Source organism: Cnephaeus nilssonii (genome assembly GCF_951640355.1).
Source record: "Cnephaeus nilssonii genome assembly, chromosome: 21".
Lineage (NCBI taxonomy): Eukaryota > Metazoa > Chordata > Mammalia > Chiroptera > Vespertilionidae > Cnephaeus > Cnephaeus nilssonii.
The window spans coordinates 5543502-5560269 of record NC_137092.1 but is presented as its reverse complement, the minus strand read 5'-3'; the positions used below and the strand labels follow the sequence as shown (position 1 = coordinate 5560269).

At 44.3% G+C, this 16768-nt stretch overlaps 2 protein-coding genes across 2 annotated transcripts; one reads left to right on the top strand and one right to left on the bottom strand.

Annotated features, from left to right (window-relative positions):
• Positions 1-346: 346 nt before the first annotated feature.
• TMEM167B (transmembrane protein 167B) lies at positions 347-5589 on the bottom strand. The gene is made up of 3 exons (XM_079760887.1): positions 5449-5589; positions 3470-3601; positions 347-2453 (listed from the first exon to the last, which is right to left on the bottom strand). The coding sequence occupies exons 1-3, from the start codon at positions 5456-5458 to the stop codon at positions 2371-2373; spliced, it is 225 nt and encodes a 74-aa protein (XP_079617013.1). The 5' UTR covers positions 5459-5589; the 3' UTR covers positions 347-2370.
• Positions 5590-9459: 3870 nt separating this feature from the next.
• On the top strand, positions 9460-16346 carry TAF13 (TATA-box binding protein associated factor 13). The gene is made up of 4 exons (XM_079760726.1): positions 9460-9561; positions 10490-10568; positions 13494-13591; positions 14510-16346. The coding sequence occupies exons 1-4, from the start codon at positions 9535-9537 to the stop codon at positions 14678-14680; spliced, it is 375 nt and encodes a 124-aa protein (XP_079616852.1). The 5' UTR covers positions 9460-9534; the 3' UTR covers positions 14681-16346.
• The last annotated feature ends 422 nt before the right edge of the window (positions 16347-16768 follow it).

Here is a 16768-nt window from a genome sequence, read left to right as displayed (position 1 = left end):
TATGGAACAAAGTTCAATAACTTCAGCATGTGACAAATAAAATGGACAAAACAGTAGGGAAAGAAATTTTATTTTCAAGAATTTGTGCAGACAGCGGTGAATAAAAAATTGTATTTCAACTATAAAAAGCTGACTTCACGCCACCCTGGCATACAGAATTTATGGTGATGCCAGTATGAGTCTGGGGCGATACTGCTATCCCCATTCTCCCACCTCTAAAAGACCCTCTTAGAGGAACCACTTCTATTAATTTTCAGTCAAAAAATATGACACATCAAGCAAAGTAATGAGTTAAACAGGTTCCTGCTTATCTGTGTATATAAAGTCAAATGAAATAAGCTGTGTGTGTTGGGTTTTTTTTGCTGTAAATTGCCTTCACTCTGTGCACTTTTTGGTACATTCTGGAATGAAAACATCTCAAAATATTACAATTCAAGAGTTAAGATGACCCACCCAGGAGGCTGTAAAAAAATGGTTTGAATAACTAGAACAGTGAAATGGAACTAGTGTAAAATATGAAACAGCTCTAAGCACTAAGCTTAGAGACATTAGCCCTATTAGAAAAAAAAAGTCATTAAAGCTACGCAGTAACAAGTGCAAACACGCTGAACTTGTATTTCCAGGGAGTGACACCCCTGTTGGCCAGCGGGTCCCAAACTCACACCCACGAGGTATAGCTCTTCTTCCCCTTTGCCTTTCTTTCACGTGAGATCCTCAGAAATGACCACTGAAAGCATATGAATCACTGAAATTTTACCCTGTGGACCAATTCCTGAAGAGATAACAGCCACAACTCTGAGATGATTCGACATGTAGTGTTTATGTGATGACTTTCTGCACTTTGAGAAATCCTCAAAGACTAAACTGCCTATTTTAGAACCTAAACTTCCGAGCAGCTTCTGTCCTTTTGGAGAAAGACAAAAGACAACTTGCTGTCACACAGGGGCAACCACAGTTACTGTGTCCACAGTCAAGTTTTGCTCTCATGGACAATTCAACTGGTAGACCTACGTCCATGCCTGCTTTTTCCAATTTTAGACCAACTTTTTTTTTTTTAAATAAAGAAGTTCTAGGCTTCAAAAATAAAACATTGGATCCTTTTGCTGACACAAGGAGGGAATGGAGAAATCTTCCCTTCCAATGTTGTCCCCCTCATTTTATTCATGGATTCTATGAATTGTTCAAATATGCCTATGAATATCAGCAACTTCTCTCATTCATTTGAATTTCTCCTGTTCATATAATACAGAATTTACAAGGGACAGCTAAAGAGGGTTTTAATATGAATAAAATTAAGAGTTGGCCAAGAAAAACAAGTAATCGACTAAAAATTGCCATAATAAACCAGATTTAAAGAAAGAATAAGCTTGTATCTTGGCTAACATGATAAAACTTCCATTTAACATCACAATCAATTTATACTAGACAACTTTACTAGTAATATGAACTAATATACTAGATATATTTCTTCTACCCTAGCTGCAAATATATTAAATAATTATTTCTTCCATCGTTTCTCTTTTCCCTAGTGGTGGCATTTAAAACTGAGTAACAGCATGTAGCAGTCAGTAATTTAGAAAATATAAAAAGGCTTTAGGAAAACAGACAGTGGATTCATTTTCATATACCATTTGTTGGGGTGAAGTCTCCTTTTGGGGATACTGGTGAACAAAACCTTATTTCTTGTGAGTTCCTGCTTTCTGGTCTCACCACAGACAGATAACTCCCAAGTCTTACGTAGGCCCCGATGATCTTGGCAACACTCTCCAGCACACAGCACAGTGAGTTCATCTGTTCTCTTTCTGCAATGAGGACCATGTTCTCTTATGCTGCCAGATGGATATATGAAAGGTAAATTTCCGAAGCCGAAACATTTCTTGGCATTGTACACTCCTGTTTCCCACCCGGTCCCTCCACCTTCCTCCAATTTGCCAAATCTAAATCAAAACAGTAAAAAAAAAAAAAAAAGTCAAGTCTTGAAAAGTATCTCCTTCCAAGAGATCTGAATACAGCTTATTCCTTCCCTAATGAGTCTCCGAAAAGATCCTGACAAGGGCTGAGGAACAGAACAGGTGACAGGTTTTTAGGCAGGAGGTATGTAATGTTATCACGCAGGGTGCAATTTATCTGGACGTTATGTGCTGTCTGCCAAGGACTGATGGAAGGATAATGGCTTTCTGGAGTCCCCCGAAGCATGACTAATGTTTGCAACCATGAGTTTGCCCCACATGTGGGAGGGGCAGGTGCTGCGGTGTCATCCTGGTGACTTCGATGATTTTCGCTGAACTCTCCGATGCTGGGTCCAGGCGCAGACAGGCTCTTCACCCTGGTCCCCTTGGTTGGCAGTTGATGAGATGGGTGCTTTGGAATTCATTTTATAAACAGGACGTAAAAGGCCATGACGACGCAGGTGACTGCCACAGCAGCGTGCAGCCTGGTTCCAATCACCGCAGCTAGCGGCAAACGGAGAAAGAGAAGAGAAATCACAGCCTGTCCTTCATATTAGTCCTCACTTTCAAGGTGATATAGTTTTTCCCTTCAAAAAATATTTTTATTGATTTCAGAGAGGAAGGGAGAGGGAGGGAGAGAGAGAGAGAACCATCAATGATGAGAGAGACTCATCAACAGCCTGCTCCTGTACACCCCACTGGGGATCAAGCCTGTAACTAGGCATGTGCCCTTGACCGGGAATTGAACCATGATCTCGATTCATAGGTCTACACTCAACCACTGAGCCACACCAGCCAGGCTCAAGATGATATTTTGAAATTTCTAGTCACAGATGAAGAGAGCTACCAACGATCTCAAGAATCCACTTGGGAATGTATGTAAATACTACCCTGGTTTCTAGATGAATATGCTGTTTGTTTATATTCTGCCCTAGTTTGCAAACATATTTAGGTAGTTAGGATTCCAGATGAAGGTGCCCATAATAAAATGTAAAAAAGCATTGGAGCCTGGCCAGTGTGGCTCAGTGGTTGAGCACCGACCTATGAACCAGGAGGTCATGGTTGGATTCCTGGTCAGGGCACATGCCTGGGTTAAGGGTTAGATCCCCAGTAGGATGTGTGCAGGAGGCAACCGATTGATGAGTCTCTCTCATCAATGATGTTTCTGTCTTTCTCTCCCTCTCCCTTCCTCTTTGAAATCAATAAAATATTTTTTACATTTTTTTAAAGAAGCATTTGAGTTAATGAAGTCAAAACTTAAAAGACTCCAATATATTCTTTCCAGAACTTCAGGAAAACTTTTCATTGGCAAAGTATTCTTCCCAACAATTCCAGTCCAGTCTAAAAATTTTTAATTTATATACGTTTCCTCTGTGTAAAATACTGAAATTACCTCGACGCTAAAATAAACAATGATGTAAAAGTGGAGCGAAGTACAATCCCAGCCCATCTGACCCGCGCTTTGTTGCACCCCACCATCCAGAGACGCAATCTCCCTTCCTGTGCAGACAGACTCTTACCTTTGTAGAACACACCCCACACTCCCTTCTTCTCTGACAGCAGCCAGGTTTTGAGACGAGGAACTTTCTTGAAGTAGGCACAGGTGCAAACAAAGAGCAAGCCAAACACCAGAATCCCATCCAAGGAGTACACTGTTACGGGAAGGAAAGAAAACCTTTGGTGCTCATCACGTGGGGGCAGGTGGTCCCGCTGGGGAACTCCAAGGAGCACAGAGTGATACACTATCAAGAAGACAACCTCAACACAGTGCCAGCCGCTGACATGAGGGAGCAAGGCCCTGGGACTAGCGAGGTTAGCTTACGGTTCCCAAAGGTTGCTTGCAGGCATCCCCCTTACAACAATTTCACTGAGCCCTGCCCTCCCCTCCCTTCCCCTTTTAAGAACTAGAAATCCTGAGAAAAGGGCATCAGATTCTGTAGACTCGGCCTCCCAGGAATGGCCAGAGCTGGCAGGAGGTTGAGAGAGCCCTAAGAATCCTTGGAGCCTCCGTTGATAGAATTAAACATATTCTTCTTATCAATCACTCATGTGATAAAGAACGGCTAGGTATTTAGCCAAGTCTCTTAGGCCTGCATCTGCTGAAGAAAATGGTAAGGCAAAAAGTGAAACTTAGGGGAAACCGAAAGAGTTAGAATCCATATGATTACAGCTTTCCTATGTTTATCTTACACTCCATGCATGATCCTCCACTTACAAACCAAATTTCTGCCAGAATAGCAAGATTCTTGTAAAAGATATATATCTTCCCGAGGCTTCAACATTTCAACACAGTCAAACAATTGTGGGGGAATCTTTGAACAATTCTATGTTGACTTAGCTATTTCTTGTACATGTACAATAAATCACCCAACTGCAAAAAAGAAAAAAGATATCAAACCACAAAACAGGAGGATGGTAACTAAAGCTTATTCAGTAATTATTATGTGTCAGACTGCTCTTATTTCCTGGCTCAGAGGATTTCTTGCTCTGGGTGATGTCCCTTCTCCTGTGCCTACTAACCCCAGATCCCTGACTGCCAGGAAGCTCCAAAAGGGTCATGTACAGCCGCTGCCAGTTCAGGCCCGTTCCATCTCCCTGCCTCCTCCCGGTCAGTCTCACCGCGAGGACTCACAAAGAGTTCAGTAAGTTAACACATCCACCAAGTCTCTATGGTGAATGAGACCTTCATGTGCTAGTCTTCTCCTCCCCTAAGTGTTTGCGGACAATGCCAAAATTCACAAGGAGGTGAAATCTGAGTCTTCGGTGCTTTTTGAGAAATGCTTTCCTGTGCCCCTCAAATCATACCACCTAAGAGGCTCTCTCTCCTTTCCTGTAAGGCTGACTCTAAAGACTAAAAAAGCCCAGCTTCCTGCCCTTCCCTGGGATTCAGAAATCATGTCCACACACTGTTTGGGAAATGAGGTCAGATAAACAGGGTGGCAACGGACACATCCTTCAGAAGAGGCAGTACCTTACCCACACAAGCTTGGGTCTCCAGATGGGAATCACCCAAACAGAACACTTTTTTTTTCTTCAGAAGAAGACACTTTTTAAGGCTCTCCATTCACCCCTCAAAAGTGTGGGGCTTGAGATCCTTTGTGATTTCTTGGCCCTCATAACGAGCCTCCTCTCAGCAAGTCTGAGAACGCAGGGGGCTGGGAGGAAAATCCTCTCTTTTCCCTGGTGCTGAACTTGAGCAGGTAAAGCAATAGTTCGACCCGAGTGGCCATTCCAGGAGGCCAGGAAGGGGAGAAGGGAAAGCACACAGGGCAGGGACCGAGGACGCGGGGTGTGGGCACGAGAGGCACTGGGGTGCTAGATGGTAACTGCACCGGGGAGCCGGGGAGGGACCTAGGGGACAGGGGTCAGGGCACCCTGAGAGGCCGAGAGGGCTGAGCGGGGAGGGGGCGGGGAGAGCGGCCACGTCAGTCCCGGCTCCGCCCGCCACGTTGCCCCTCGTCCTCCCCTCACATCCACCCCTCTGGGCGTTGGCTCTCACCGTTCGTCATGGCGGCTGAGCCCGGGCCTGGCTAGGGGGTCCGGGATCAGCGGTGGCAGGAGCGCAGGTGGGGGAACCCAGCTCCCGCTTGACACTTCCCGATCCCGGCCGCAGCGACGGGTAGGAACCGTAGTACGCAGACGCAAGGGCAGGGAGGCGAGCGCCGAACGCAATCAGGGACGGCTAGCAGATTGCCGAGCAAGGAGCCCTAGGTGGGCGGGGCTTGCGTGCTGCCGTCGAAGAAGCGCGTGGTCCGGGAGGCGTCCTGCGTGGCCATGGTAACCAAGTCTCTTCCGGGTGCCGGCGCGGAAGAGGTGCCGGGACGTCACCTGACCTGTTGGCTTTGCGGGTGAAAAGGTAAGGACTGGCAGCTTTGCGCTGTAGTTTGTGCTGTGGCAGCCGCTGTGTACGTTTGTACGTCGGCAGCCCTCCTGCCACCGAGGAGGCTTGGTCCCGGGCTTCCACTCCAGAGCCCTGGCCCCCGGGGTGCAGAGGGGGCCCCCAGGGGCCTCCAGGACTGCCCTGGCCGCGCGGCTCTTTGACATCTTATGGAAAACTGGATAGCCAGGGCGCGTCTGAACTTTCGAAATGAAATAAGGAAATTATAACAAAAAAGAGTCTCCTATTTCAGGTCACCAAGCTCCACGTGGTCGGGAAACATTCAGATAATTGCCTGTTTGTTTCAGGAGAGTCTCGATTACCTCCCTGCATTTAGTTAATGTTGGGATCACCTCGGCCACTGTCACCAGAAATCGGATTATCTGGATAGCGCTTCCCACAACACTTGCACAAGCTGACGAGAGTTTTTAGTGAGGGGAGGGTGTGGAGTGGGGATGGGTAGAGACAGAGTCACAGATTACATTTTGTACATTGAAATACTTAATTACACACAACTCGACCTTCGAGAGAGCGGCAGAGTCCCCCGGAGATGAAAGTGTAAAGTTAATGATCCCGCAGTGGTAGCCAAGCTGCTGAAGGGATTCACCGCCCCGCCCAGTGCCCTCTGCTGGCGGTGGCCTGCTGGGTCACGCAGGAGGAAAGCAACAGAGCCTCCTAGAGGCAAAACAAAAAGGTAGGATGCAGGACAGACTCTTTGAGATAATAAACATAAACGTAAGAATACAAAACAAACAAACAAAAAAACAAATGGAAGATAGACGGGCCCAAACTCAAAAGAAGGCCGGATATATGCCAATACACACACACACACACACACACACACACACACACAGTGATTAGTTGTCTACTTTCAAAGGACAGTGAAAGACCTACAGTATCCTACTCTGATTACGCAGTTATTTTTCACTCTGCTCAGAAATTACCTTTTTCTGTTTCTCCTTTTTTCATGTGTCTTCTCCTTCCTACTCCTTCTTCCCACTCATTCATATTTTCTTTCTTACTTTTCCCTCCACCACACTTTTCCCCAATTTTTTAAAATATATTTTATTGATTTTTTACAAAGAGGAAGAGAGAGGGATAGAGAGTCAGAAACATCGATGAGAGAGAAACATCGATCAGCTGCCTCCTGCACACCCCCTACTGGGGATGTGCCCGCAACCAAGGTACATGCCCTTGACCGGAATCGAACCCGGGACCCCTGAGTCCGCAGGCCGTCGCTCTATCCACGGAGCCACACCGGGTTCGGCTTTTCCCCAATTTTTATAAAGTAGTTTACCTGTTTTTATATAAAGCAAATCTCACCTGATTTTTATTTCAAAATCAGTTATACCAAGAATTTCATATTTTAAAAAATTATAGTATTCTGTTTCTCTCTGTAAAATCGGGGTACCATGGTTGTTCCTTTCTAGGGTTGTTGAAGGATTTAGCGAGTTATTATTTACAACATCTGGCATGAAGTGCCCCAGAAATGTTAGCTATTACTCTTGTTGTTTGTTTAAAAAAATATTTACTAGTGTCTACTACATGCTGGGCACTTTGCTAGATTTGCAGAAATAAAGGTAAAAATAGGTCCCAGCCCTCAGGGAACAAACTTTATAGGAGAAGATATATGAATAAACACATTTTAGCAGAGCACAGGCATGTGTGTATAAAGGACATTATCTTTGGTCCTGACTGTTTTGCTGAAAATTTTTTCAAGAAGAAGCCTGAGGCTCCAATAAAGAACATGAGTGAGATAACATTGCCAACTAGGATCCAAACCTAGGTCTGTCTGACTTCAAAGCTCCCTCCTGTGATCACAGTCTCAGATTAGGATGCTGTCACTGATACGGATCTTTTGATGATTTTGTTTCGAGCATTAATGTTTCTTTCACCTCAGAGCCTCACATCAGGCCAAAGCCTGGGTCACTAGCTCTTGCAGCCTAATTGTGAGAAATAGTAGAGCCCCCCCCCACCCCCACCCCCACCCCCGGCTGGGGACTCAATTCAGACAGTCCTCCTTGGTTCATTTCAGCCTTCACTGGAGGAATGGCCATTGTTGCCAAACTCCTGTCAGTCAAGAACAGTGGCCTGTTTGTTATGGTTATTTCGGTCATTGTGACAAACACTAATCAGTCCTGGGGACCATGACGATGGCATTCTGGTTTAACCAAAGAGTAAGTCCAGTCCCCAAAGGCACAGCTCACGACAATAGCTTCATTTGAATTACAACATATTTGAAAAGGGATGTCAAACAGGCATTCATGTCTGCTGCAAACATTTGTTCCAGGACTTTTAAGTGTCAGGAATGCACTAACCTTTGGGAGCTCAGAGATGAAAGAGAAATAAGGAAATGATAACAAAATCTTACAAGTTTAAGATTTTAAACAAAATTATAAACAAATCTTAACAAGTTTAAGATTTAGTAGACAAGATAAGCTGGTTGTATAGATAACCAGAAAAGACAGTAGAAAGCAAGAAGTGTTGCAGGAAAATGAAACGAGGGCTGTGGGAGTGTAAGGGAGAAAGGGCTTTCAGCTGAGAGCTCAGGGAAGGAGCAGACATTTTAGCTGGGCCTGAAAGGCATGTAGCATTTCAATAGAAAGGAAAGGAGTCAAAGTGCTCAAAGGCATGGAGATGGGAAAGCACAGGGTAAGTCTGGGGCACAGCACACTCCTTCCTCCCTCCTTCACTGGCTAACTCCATTCACCGCTCAGGCCTCAGTCCAAACCTCACTTTCTCAAAGGAGACTTCTCAGACCTTCTTGGAAGGGCCCCCTTCCCCCATCACAAACTTCCAGAGCACATATCATCTCTGTAATTCATGTCCCCCTGCTACAGGCCCCCAGGATCCCCACAACTTCTGTCCCACTTGGCTACAAACTGGAGGTTCCTGTGACCTCCTCTCCCTTGTATTCTGTTATTTGCTAGAACATTTCACAGAACTCAGGGAAAATACTTATGTTTACCAGTCTATTCAAGGATATGATCCAGGATACAAATGAACAGCCAGATGAAGAGAGATATTAGGTACGGTTTGGGAGGGTCCGAGTGAAGAGCGCCTGTCCCTGTGGAGTTGGGGTAAGGTCCCCTTCCCGTATGTGGATGTTTCCCCCACCCTGGAGGCCCTCCGAACCTCCTAAAATCGGGGTTTTTATGCCTCATGTAAGTACAATCAGCTCCATTTCCAGGTTTTCTCTCCTCTCCGGAGAATGGGTCGGTGGGGTTGAAAATTCGAAGCTTTACTAGTAGTAAAGAACAACATCCCCAGTAACCAGCACAAAGCTTGGCATGCGTAACAGTGGAACTCTAAGTTGTTGAAATGGTTCACACACACACTTGGGGCAGCCCCAGACCGCCGGCTAGCCCCATAACCATCCATCCACTGCTTGGCAGCCCCGAATCAGACAGTGGGGACCCCACATGCAGGAGCACATTTAGGGTGACAACCAGGTACACGCCGCCAGGGCTTCCTTTTCTTTGCCATTTAAGTCCTTCTTCGAGGTTTCAGAGCCAGGAGCTCAAGCCAAGGTCCCTAAAGAGCGTCTCGGCCCCGCCCTTAGGCGGGGTCATGGGTACGCCCCGCCCCCTGCCGGCCCCGCCCGGTTAGGCCCCGCCCAAGCCAGCGCGTCACCGGAAGTGCGGTGCCGGAAGTCGTAAAAGCCGGCGCGAAGCGAGGCGGGCCCGGCGCTGTGGGCTGGCCCGCGGGATGGCGGATGAGGAAGAGGACCCCACTGTGAGTGACCGCCTCGGTTCCCACCCGCTCCTTTCCTCCCTCCCCCGGGGGCAGGGGCGGAGGCCGAGGTGGGAGTCGGGTCTGTTTTCCTGAGAGACTTAAGCCGGGAGAGTCGGGGGCTGGACGCTGTGCCAAGCCTTTCCCTTCCGGTCACTCTCTTAGGACGTGAAGGGAGGAGGGGAAGGCGGCCCCTTACCTTTGCGTTGGGTCCATACCTGCCAGACCCCCCCCTTGTAACGCCTAGAGAGTCATCGGAGGTCAGAGCGAATGTGTTTTTTTTATTGTTTGAAGTATTACAAATAGTAGTACATATGTCTCCTTTTTTCGCCCCTTGACCTCCCCCCAGCCTTCCCTACCCCCCAGCATATGCCTTCACCTGCCCCCCCCCAGTGTCTTGTATCCATTGGTTATGTTCATCAGAGCGAATGTTTGTTAGCGCTCCCTGCGAACCAGCAGTTCAGCTAACAACACTGTCCGCTTACTGTCAAGTAGGGACCGGAAGTCGGAAGCTGGGTTTCACAACTTCTATTGCCCGAGAGCAGGTTACTTAATTCTGGTTCTCAGGGTTCGTGTCATTATTAAGTGGGGCGAAGGCTTACTGAAGGAGCGTTCCCAGCACTGCAGTCTTTCCTCGCTTTCATTCAGGACCAGCTCTTGTTCTAGTAAAACTGCCTAGCAAGAGGCCACCATGGTTGGTTGTGGGGGAAAAAGGGTAGTGAATGGGATTCTTTGTTAGGGACATTTTCAAAGCCGTTGCTGCCTGAGCCGGAGGCTGGGCTAAAATGCCGTGGTTTCATGAGTGTTTGCTGCTTGCTCGAGGCTTCCTGGCGTGCTGTCAGTGTTGAAAGTGGAGGGGAAATGTTAATTATTAAAAAAATTGGTGCAGTGCAATGAGTCGACATTTCTCTGTATGCATTTTAACTTCTAGTTTGAGGAAGAAAATGAAGAAATTGGAGGAGGTGCAGAAGGTGGGCAGGGAAAAAGAAAGAGACTTTTTTCTAAAGAATGTAAGTAATATTTACAATTATTTTATTGTAGATGATGAAACGTTTTGGACATGTGCATTCAAAGTAGATTAATAAATATTGTTCTGGCCTGGCCGATGTGGACCAGTGGTTGAGCATTGACCCATGAACCAGGAGGTCATGGTTCCGTTCTCGGTCAGGGCACATGCCTGAGTTGTGGGCTCGATCCCCAGTAGGGGGCGTGCAGGAGGCAGGCAATCAGCTTCTCTCTAGTTGATGTTTCTATCTCTCTATCCCTCTCCTCTCTCTAAAATCAATAAAAATATATTTAAACAAAAGCAAAGTAGGTTTATTGTTCTGAGTTGTTTCCCTGTAGGGACACTATTCTCAGACTTGCCTGTACAGTTCTGTTTAATTTGTGAATCATGGCTAGTAATGATCCTAACCACAATTTACATACACACATATATAAATACTAGAGGCTCAGTGCACGAATTTGTGCACAGGTGGGGTCCTTCCGGGTGGCCTGAAGAGATCAGGCCCCAGCTCATGCCCCCCAGCCTCACAGCCCCACCTGGCACCCCACCTTGGCCTGGCACCAGCCCCTCACCTGTTCCACCATCCTGTACAGGGTAATTGATAGGGGCAGGCCTCCTGCCTGGCTCCCTCAGCGCCTGGGAGCCGGGCAGCGGCCCTGCCCACCCCCTTCCCGCCACTGCCACTCCTTGCCATCCGTGGGGCCGTTGGGCCCTTGCTCGCACCACTTTGGCCTGGTGCTGCCCACTCACCTGTTCCACCATCCTGCCGTAGTTCCGGTCCCTCTTGGTCCCGCTCTCCTCAGGGCCCATTGGGGCCTGCAGCGCCTCCATGACTGCCTGCTGCCAGTGCCACGTTGCCAACGCCCGCCATGTTCTGCACTGCCCCCTGGTGGTCAGCATACATCATAGCGAACGGTCGAACGACCGCCCGAGGGGACAATTTACATATTAGTGTTTTAATATATAGAATGTATATTCATATATACACACACACACACACTTTTTTTTTTTCAAGTGAGGAAATGTGATCAGTGTTTCAACAAGGCCTAAGAACATACCTCCATTTCTTCCCTTGTCCCACACCTTTGCAGCAGTAGAAGCAGGGACTTTTGACCAAAGGTTAGGATGAATCCTGGAAGATGCTGAGCCTGGAAATTAAATTGGAGCACTGGACTGAGGCAGGAAGGTGGTGAACAGTGCAGGGTCTTATAGTGGCATAGAGATTATAATGTATCCGCCCTCCGTTCTACTCCCTCGGTCGACAGGTTTGACCCTTTTTGTCAGCAGCAGGAGGGACTGGTCCAGGCCAGATGCTGAAAGGCACCATGAGAATTTGCTCTTCATCTCCCATTCCGGCTCCCTTACATACAGTTATGGCTGAGTATTGACAAATAGGGCAGCACTTGAATAGCTGGTTCATTGATGCTGAGTCAGATGTAAACAGTTCCCAAAGGCTCTTGAAACTGCAGGCCATTATGTCTCTCTCTCTCTTTTTTTTTTACCACTCAAATTCCTCTCCTTATCTCAGTTCCTCACCTAAAGCTGACTGCTCCCTTTTCCATCTCTGATGCCATGTACTCCATCTGTTTGTCAGCATATGAAGGGATTCCTACACCAGGGCACCCCAGAGTGATGCTTGCGTAGTCGGTTCTTAGCAGAAACTTTTATTCTTCTTGGATTGCTTTATTTTTATGATGACAAGAATTTGGAATCGTCACAGCTTGTCTTACTGGAATATATCTTACTAAGCTCTGTTCTCCTGATCCTTTAAAAAAATTTTTTTTTTGCTAATGTGACAGAAACTTTCAAAGCATTCACAGGTATTTGTTTTGTCTTCACAGACCCTTTAACCAAATACAGTTTACATACTTCCTATCTAATATGTTTTCCAGTGAAATATATTTCCCTACTAGTGAAGTCTACATCTTCAGGAAAAATAATAAGGGTATTATTATTTTTGGAGAATCCTGGCAAACATTACTTTACCCACGTCATCAAAACTTTAATATTTTTTATGTTTTTTTTTATTGATTTAGAGAGAGGAAGGGGGGGGAGAGAGAGAGAGAGAGAGAGAGAAACAGAAACATCAATGATGAGAGAGAATCATTGATTGGCTGCCTCTTGCACAACCCCTACTTGGTATCAAGTCTGCAACCCAGGCATGTGCCCTGACCTTGAATCGAATTGAACTGTAACCTCCTGGTTCAGTGGTCGTCAACCTTTCGGACCTCACGGATCACCAGTGGTCCTCAGACCACCGGTTGGCGACTGCTGTCCTGTTTCATAGGTCGACACTCAACCACTGAGCCACACTGGCCGGGCTCTATAATTTTCATTTTAATTCCTCGCCTGAGGATATGTTTTTATTGATTTTTAGAGAGAGAGTAAAGGAAAGAGAGAAACACTGATTGGTTGCCTCTTTTTTTTTTAATATATATATGGTGTGTGTGTATATATATATTGTTGTTGTTGTTAATCCTCACCTGAGGATATTTTTTCATTGATTTTTAGGGAGAGTAGAAGAGAGAGGGAAAGACAGAGAAACATCGATGTGAGAGCAATACATTGACTGGTTGCCTCCTGCATGAGCCCTGACCAGGGCAGGGGCCAGGGAGGAGCCTGCAACCAAAGTTCGTGCCCTTGACCGGAACTGAACCCAGGACCCTTTGGTCCGCAGGCCAGACGCTCTATCCATTGAGCTAAACTAGCTAGGGCTTGGTTGCCTCTTTGTATGCACCCTCACTGGGGATCAAACCCACAACTTAGGTGTGTGTCCTGACTGGGACTTATACTCACAACCTTTTGGTGTACGGGATGATTCTCAACTAACTGAGTCACCTGGCCAGGGCAACTTGGTTCAATTCTAATTTGAAAAAAGTATTGATCAAGTGATTAAAGTTGTCCAATAAGAATGATTTTTCTTTTACAGTACGATGTATGATGTATGGGTTTGGGGATGACCAGAATCCTTATACTGAGTCAGTGGATATTCTTGAAGACCTTGTTATAGAGTTCATCACTGAAATGGTAAGATATTTTTTTGTTATTGGTCTTAGTTAATTGAAAAAAAGATTTTAAATTCAAATTTATAGATAAGACTAGAACTATGGCACCCTTTAGAAATAAGATATCCATGTGAGTGCCTGTTTTGTGGAAGTTACTGATTACTATTTATCATTAGGAATGGAGATTGTATATGTGTGTCTATGTACATACACATATATGAGACACCTACTATAGAGACAACTAATGCTAAGATTTTGGTGAATATTCTTTTGTCTTTTTGCATATATTTTTAAAATTTATAAAATTGAAATTATATAGTTATATACAGTCTTATAACCTGTTTTTTTGTTGTTGTTTTCCATTTAGGTAAGCTTAGTACATTTTCCCCATGTCATCGCATAACACTATATTTTTAATGGTTTCATAAAATTGAATGGATGTGCTCAAATTTATATAAAGCCTTAATATTTAGTTTCCCCTTTTTTAGTCATCAGGAATAATGCTATGATGAACCTTTGCTTTTGCACAGGATAAATATATAACGATAGGGGGTGAGATTTGATTTTAAGAAAGCCGCCAATATTGAGATGGACACAAATTTTAAATGAAATGGGTGATTACAAAGAAATTACAAAATTATTTTACACATTGAAGGCAAAAACTAAATACATAAAAAATTAAACAAAGAAACATCAGTAAATTTGAAAGCTTTTGTGTCCTTAATATTAAAAAATGTTAAAAATATTAGAGCATTAAGAGAAACAGTGCTAATCACACAGTAGAAAGTGGATAGAGGTATGAATAGAAGATAATTCACAAATGAATAGCTATAATAGAAGAGAAAAATCTTCAAACTCACCAGTATTAAACATGCAAATTTTAAAAAGAATGATAAATACATGCAAAATCAATTGAATTTAATATGCTTTTTTGCAATAGACTCACAAGGCAATGTCAATTGGAAGACAAGGGCGGGTACAAGTTGAAGATATCGTCTTTTTGATTCGGAAGGACCCACGGAAGTTTGCCAGGGTTAAAGATTTGCTCACTATGAATGAAGAATTGAAACGAGCTAGAAAAGCATTTGATGAAGCAAACTATGGATCTTGACAACTTTTGAATTTGCTGAAGCTTTCTTATCTTCTGAGGAGACCAAATACATAACCATGTTTTCCATAGTAAGGTCCCGATAACTAGCGATGTAAGTGAAAGGTGGAGAAGCACAAAGTTTCCCACCTTTATTTTCATGTCTTCTATTTAAGAGTGATATTTGAGCCCGGTTTGGCTCAGTAGATAGAGCATTGGCCTGCGGACTGAAGGGTCTCAGGTTCCATTCCGGTCGAGGGCACATGCCTGGGTTGCGGGCTGGATCCCCAAGGCAGCCGATCAGTGATTTTCTCTCATCATTGATATTTCTATCTCCCTCTCCCTTCCTCTCTTGAATCAATAAAATATATATTTTTTTAAAAATTTAAAAAAAAAAGTGATATTGGAGCCTTAATAACCATACATAAGTTAAAGGATCTTGCAAACCATGTAGTACCTTCTGACTTTTGACTATCTAAACCAGCAGTCGCCAACCGGTGGTCCGTGGACCACTGGTGGTCCGTGAGGTTCGAAAGGTTGGCGACCGCTGAATTCTAAACAATGAAGTATTTATGTATCAGGTGTATTTGTGCCGTTGTAGGGCATGCTTTTTATTTTTATTTTATTTTTTAAATAATTCTTTATTGTTGAAAGTATTACATATGTCCCCTTTTTCTCCCCTTCCCCCTCCAGGGCATGCTCTTTAATATGTGAACTCTAAATGGCATCTTTGACTTTCTGATAGCTAAGACATGATCATTAAAACTTAAAGCTTTAAGACTGCAGTAATCTGAGAGGTTATTAAAAGATAGTGAAATGGTTTGTGTTTCTTTTAAGGAGAAGATGATAGAAGAAAATAGTCTTTTGTAGGAGTGTTTATCTGTCTTAAGGTAATATTCTGTTTTAATATTCTTTCCTTTGGATAGAATGCTTTTTGGGAGGGAGAAATTAAAAGGTTCATGTGAGTGCTTCATGTTGAAGACTTTTTTGATTTAAAACCTCTTGGGCTTATACTATTTGTCAAGTTTTAAGAAAACTCATCTTCCCAGGCCAGATTTCCCTTCTGTATAAAATAAATGCTTCCAGTAGCAGGAATGGCATTGTTAAAAAGCTGACGGCAGGACAAGCATTTAGGTGTTTTATTAACATTTGTTAGTACTTGTTCATTGTGGAAGTGTGTATTTGACTAAACCATGTGTGGCTATGGAAACTACTTTTGTAGATCAGGATATAGAGCTTTTGTGTGTATTTAGCTTACTGTATTAAATTATTATTGTACTTAGCTTAAATTCAGGATTACAATTGCATTTAGAGGGATCACTGAATATTACTCTGAAACTGAATGTGTGCCACTCCTGAACACCTATGAATCAGTACTTAGGAGAATTTTACTTTCTTAACCTATTTAAAGTCTGAAAAATTAAAAAAGATCAATACTATAATTTGACTCTGTGTGATTTATCAGCATTTTCTCCCACTTAAAATACAATTCTAGCGGCTTAATGTCACTAAAATCTCTATACTATTAGTATAATGCACTTCAATTGATAGATTCAAGATAGCTGGGCTGATCTTTTTGTTATTTAAAAAAGTAAAAACCAGCCCTACCGGTGTGGTTCAGGGGTTGAGCGTCGACCTATGAACCAGGAGGTCACGCACGGTTCCATTCCCGGTCAGGGCACATGCCCAGGTGGCGGGCTCAATCCCCAGTGTGGGGTGTGCAGAATGCAGCCAATCATTGATTCTCATCATTGATGTTTCTATCTCTCTAGCCCTCTCCCTTCCTCTCTGAAATCAGTAAAAATATATTAAAGCAAAATTAAAATAAAAAAGTAAAAACCAGTTGAAAAGCGACTCCAGACTAAGCTGAAATCAAGAATGGGAGCAGAGCCCTGGCCAGTTTGGCTCAGTGGATAGAGCGTTGGCCTGTGAACTGAAGGGTCCCGGGTTCAATTCTGGTCAGGGGCACATGCCTGGGTTTCGGGGTAGATCCCCAGTTGGGGGCGTGTGGGAGAGCCGATCGGTAATTCTCTCTCATCATTGATGTTTATATCTCTCTCTTCCTCTCCCTTCCTCTCTGAAATTAATAAAAATATATTTAAAAAAAATAAA

Coding starts and splice junctions, on each gene's coding strand:
- TMEM167B (XM_079760887.1), bottom strand. Junction 2,454..3,469: donor GTGGGGTGTGTTCTACAAAG/GTAAGAGTCTGT, acceptor GTTTGCCGCTAG/CTGCGGTGATTGGAACCAGG.
- TAF13 (XM_079760726.1), top strand. CDS start 9,535: ATGGCGGATGAGGAAGAGGACCCCACT. Junction 10,569..13,493: donor GAGACTTTTTTCTAAAGAAT/GTAAGTAATATT, acceptor TTTCTTTTACAG/TACGATGTATGATGTATGGG. Junction 13,592..14,509: donor TAGAGTTCATCACTGAAATG/GTAAGATATTTT, acceptor TTTTTGCAATAG/ACTCACAAGGCAATGTCAAT.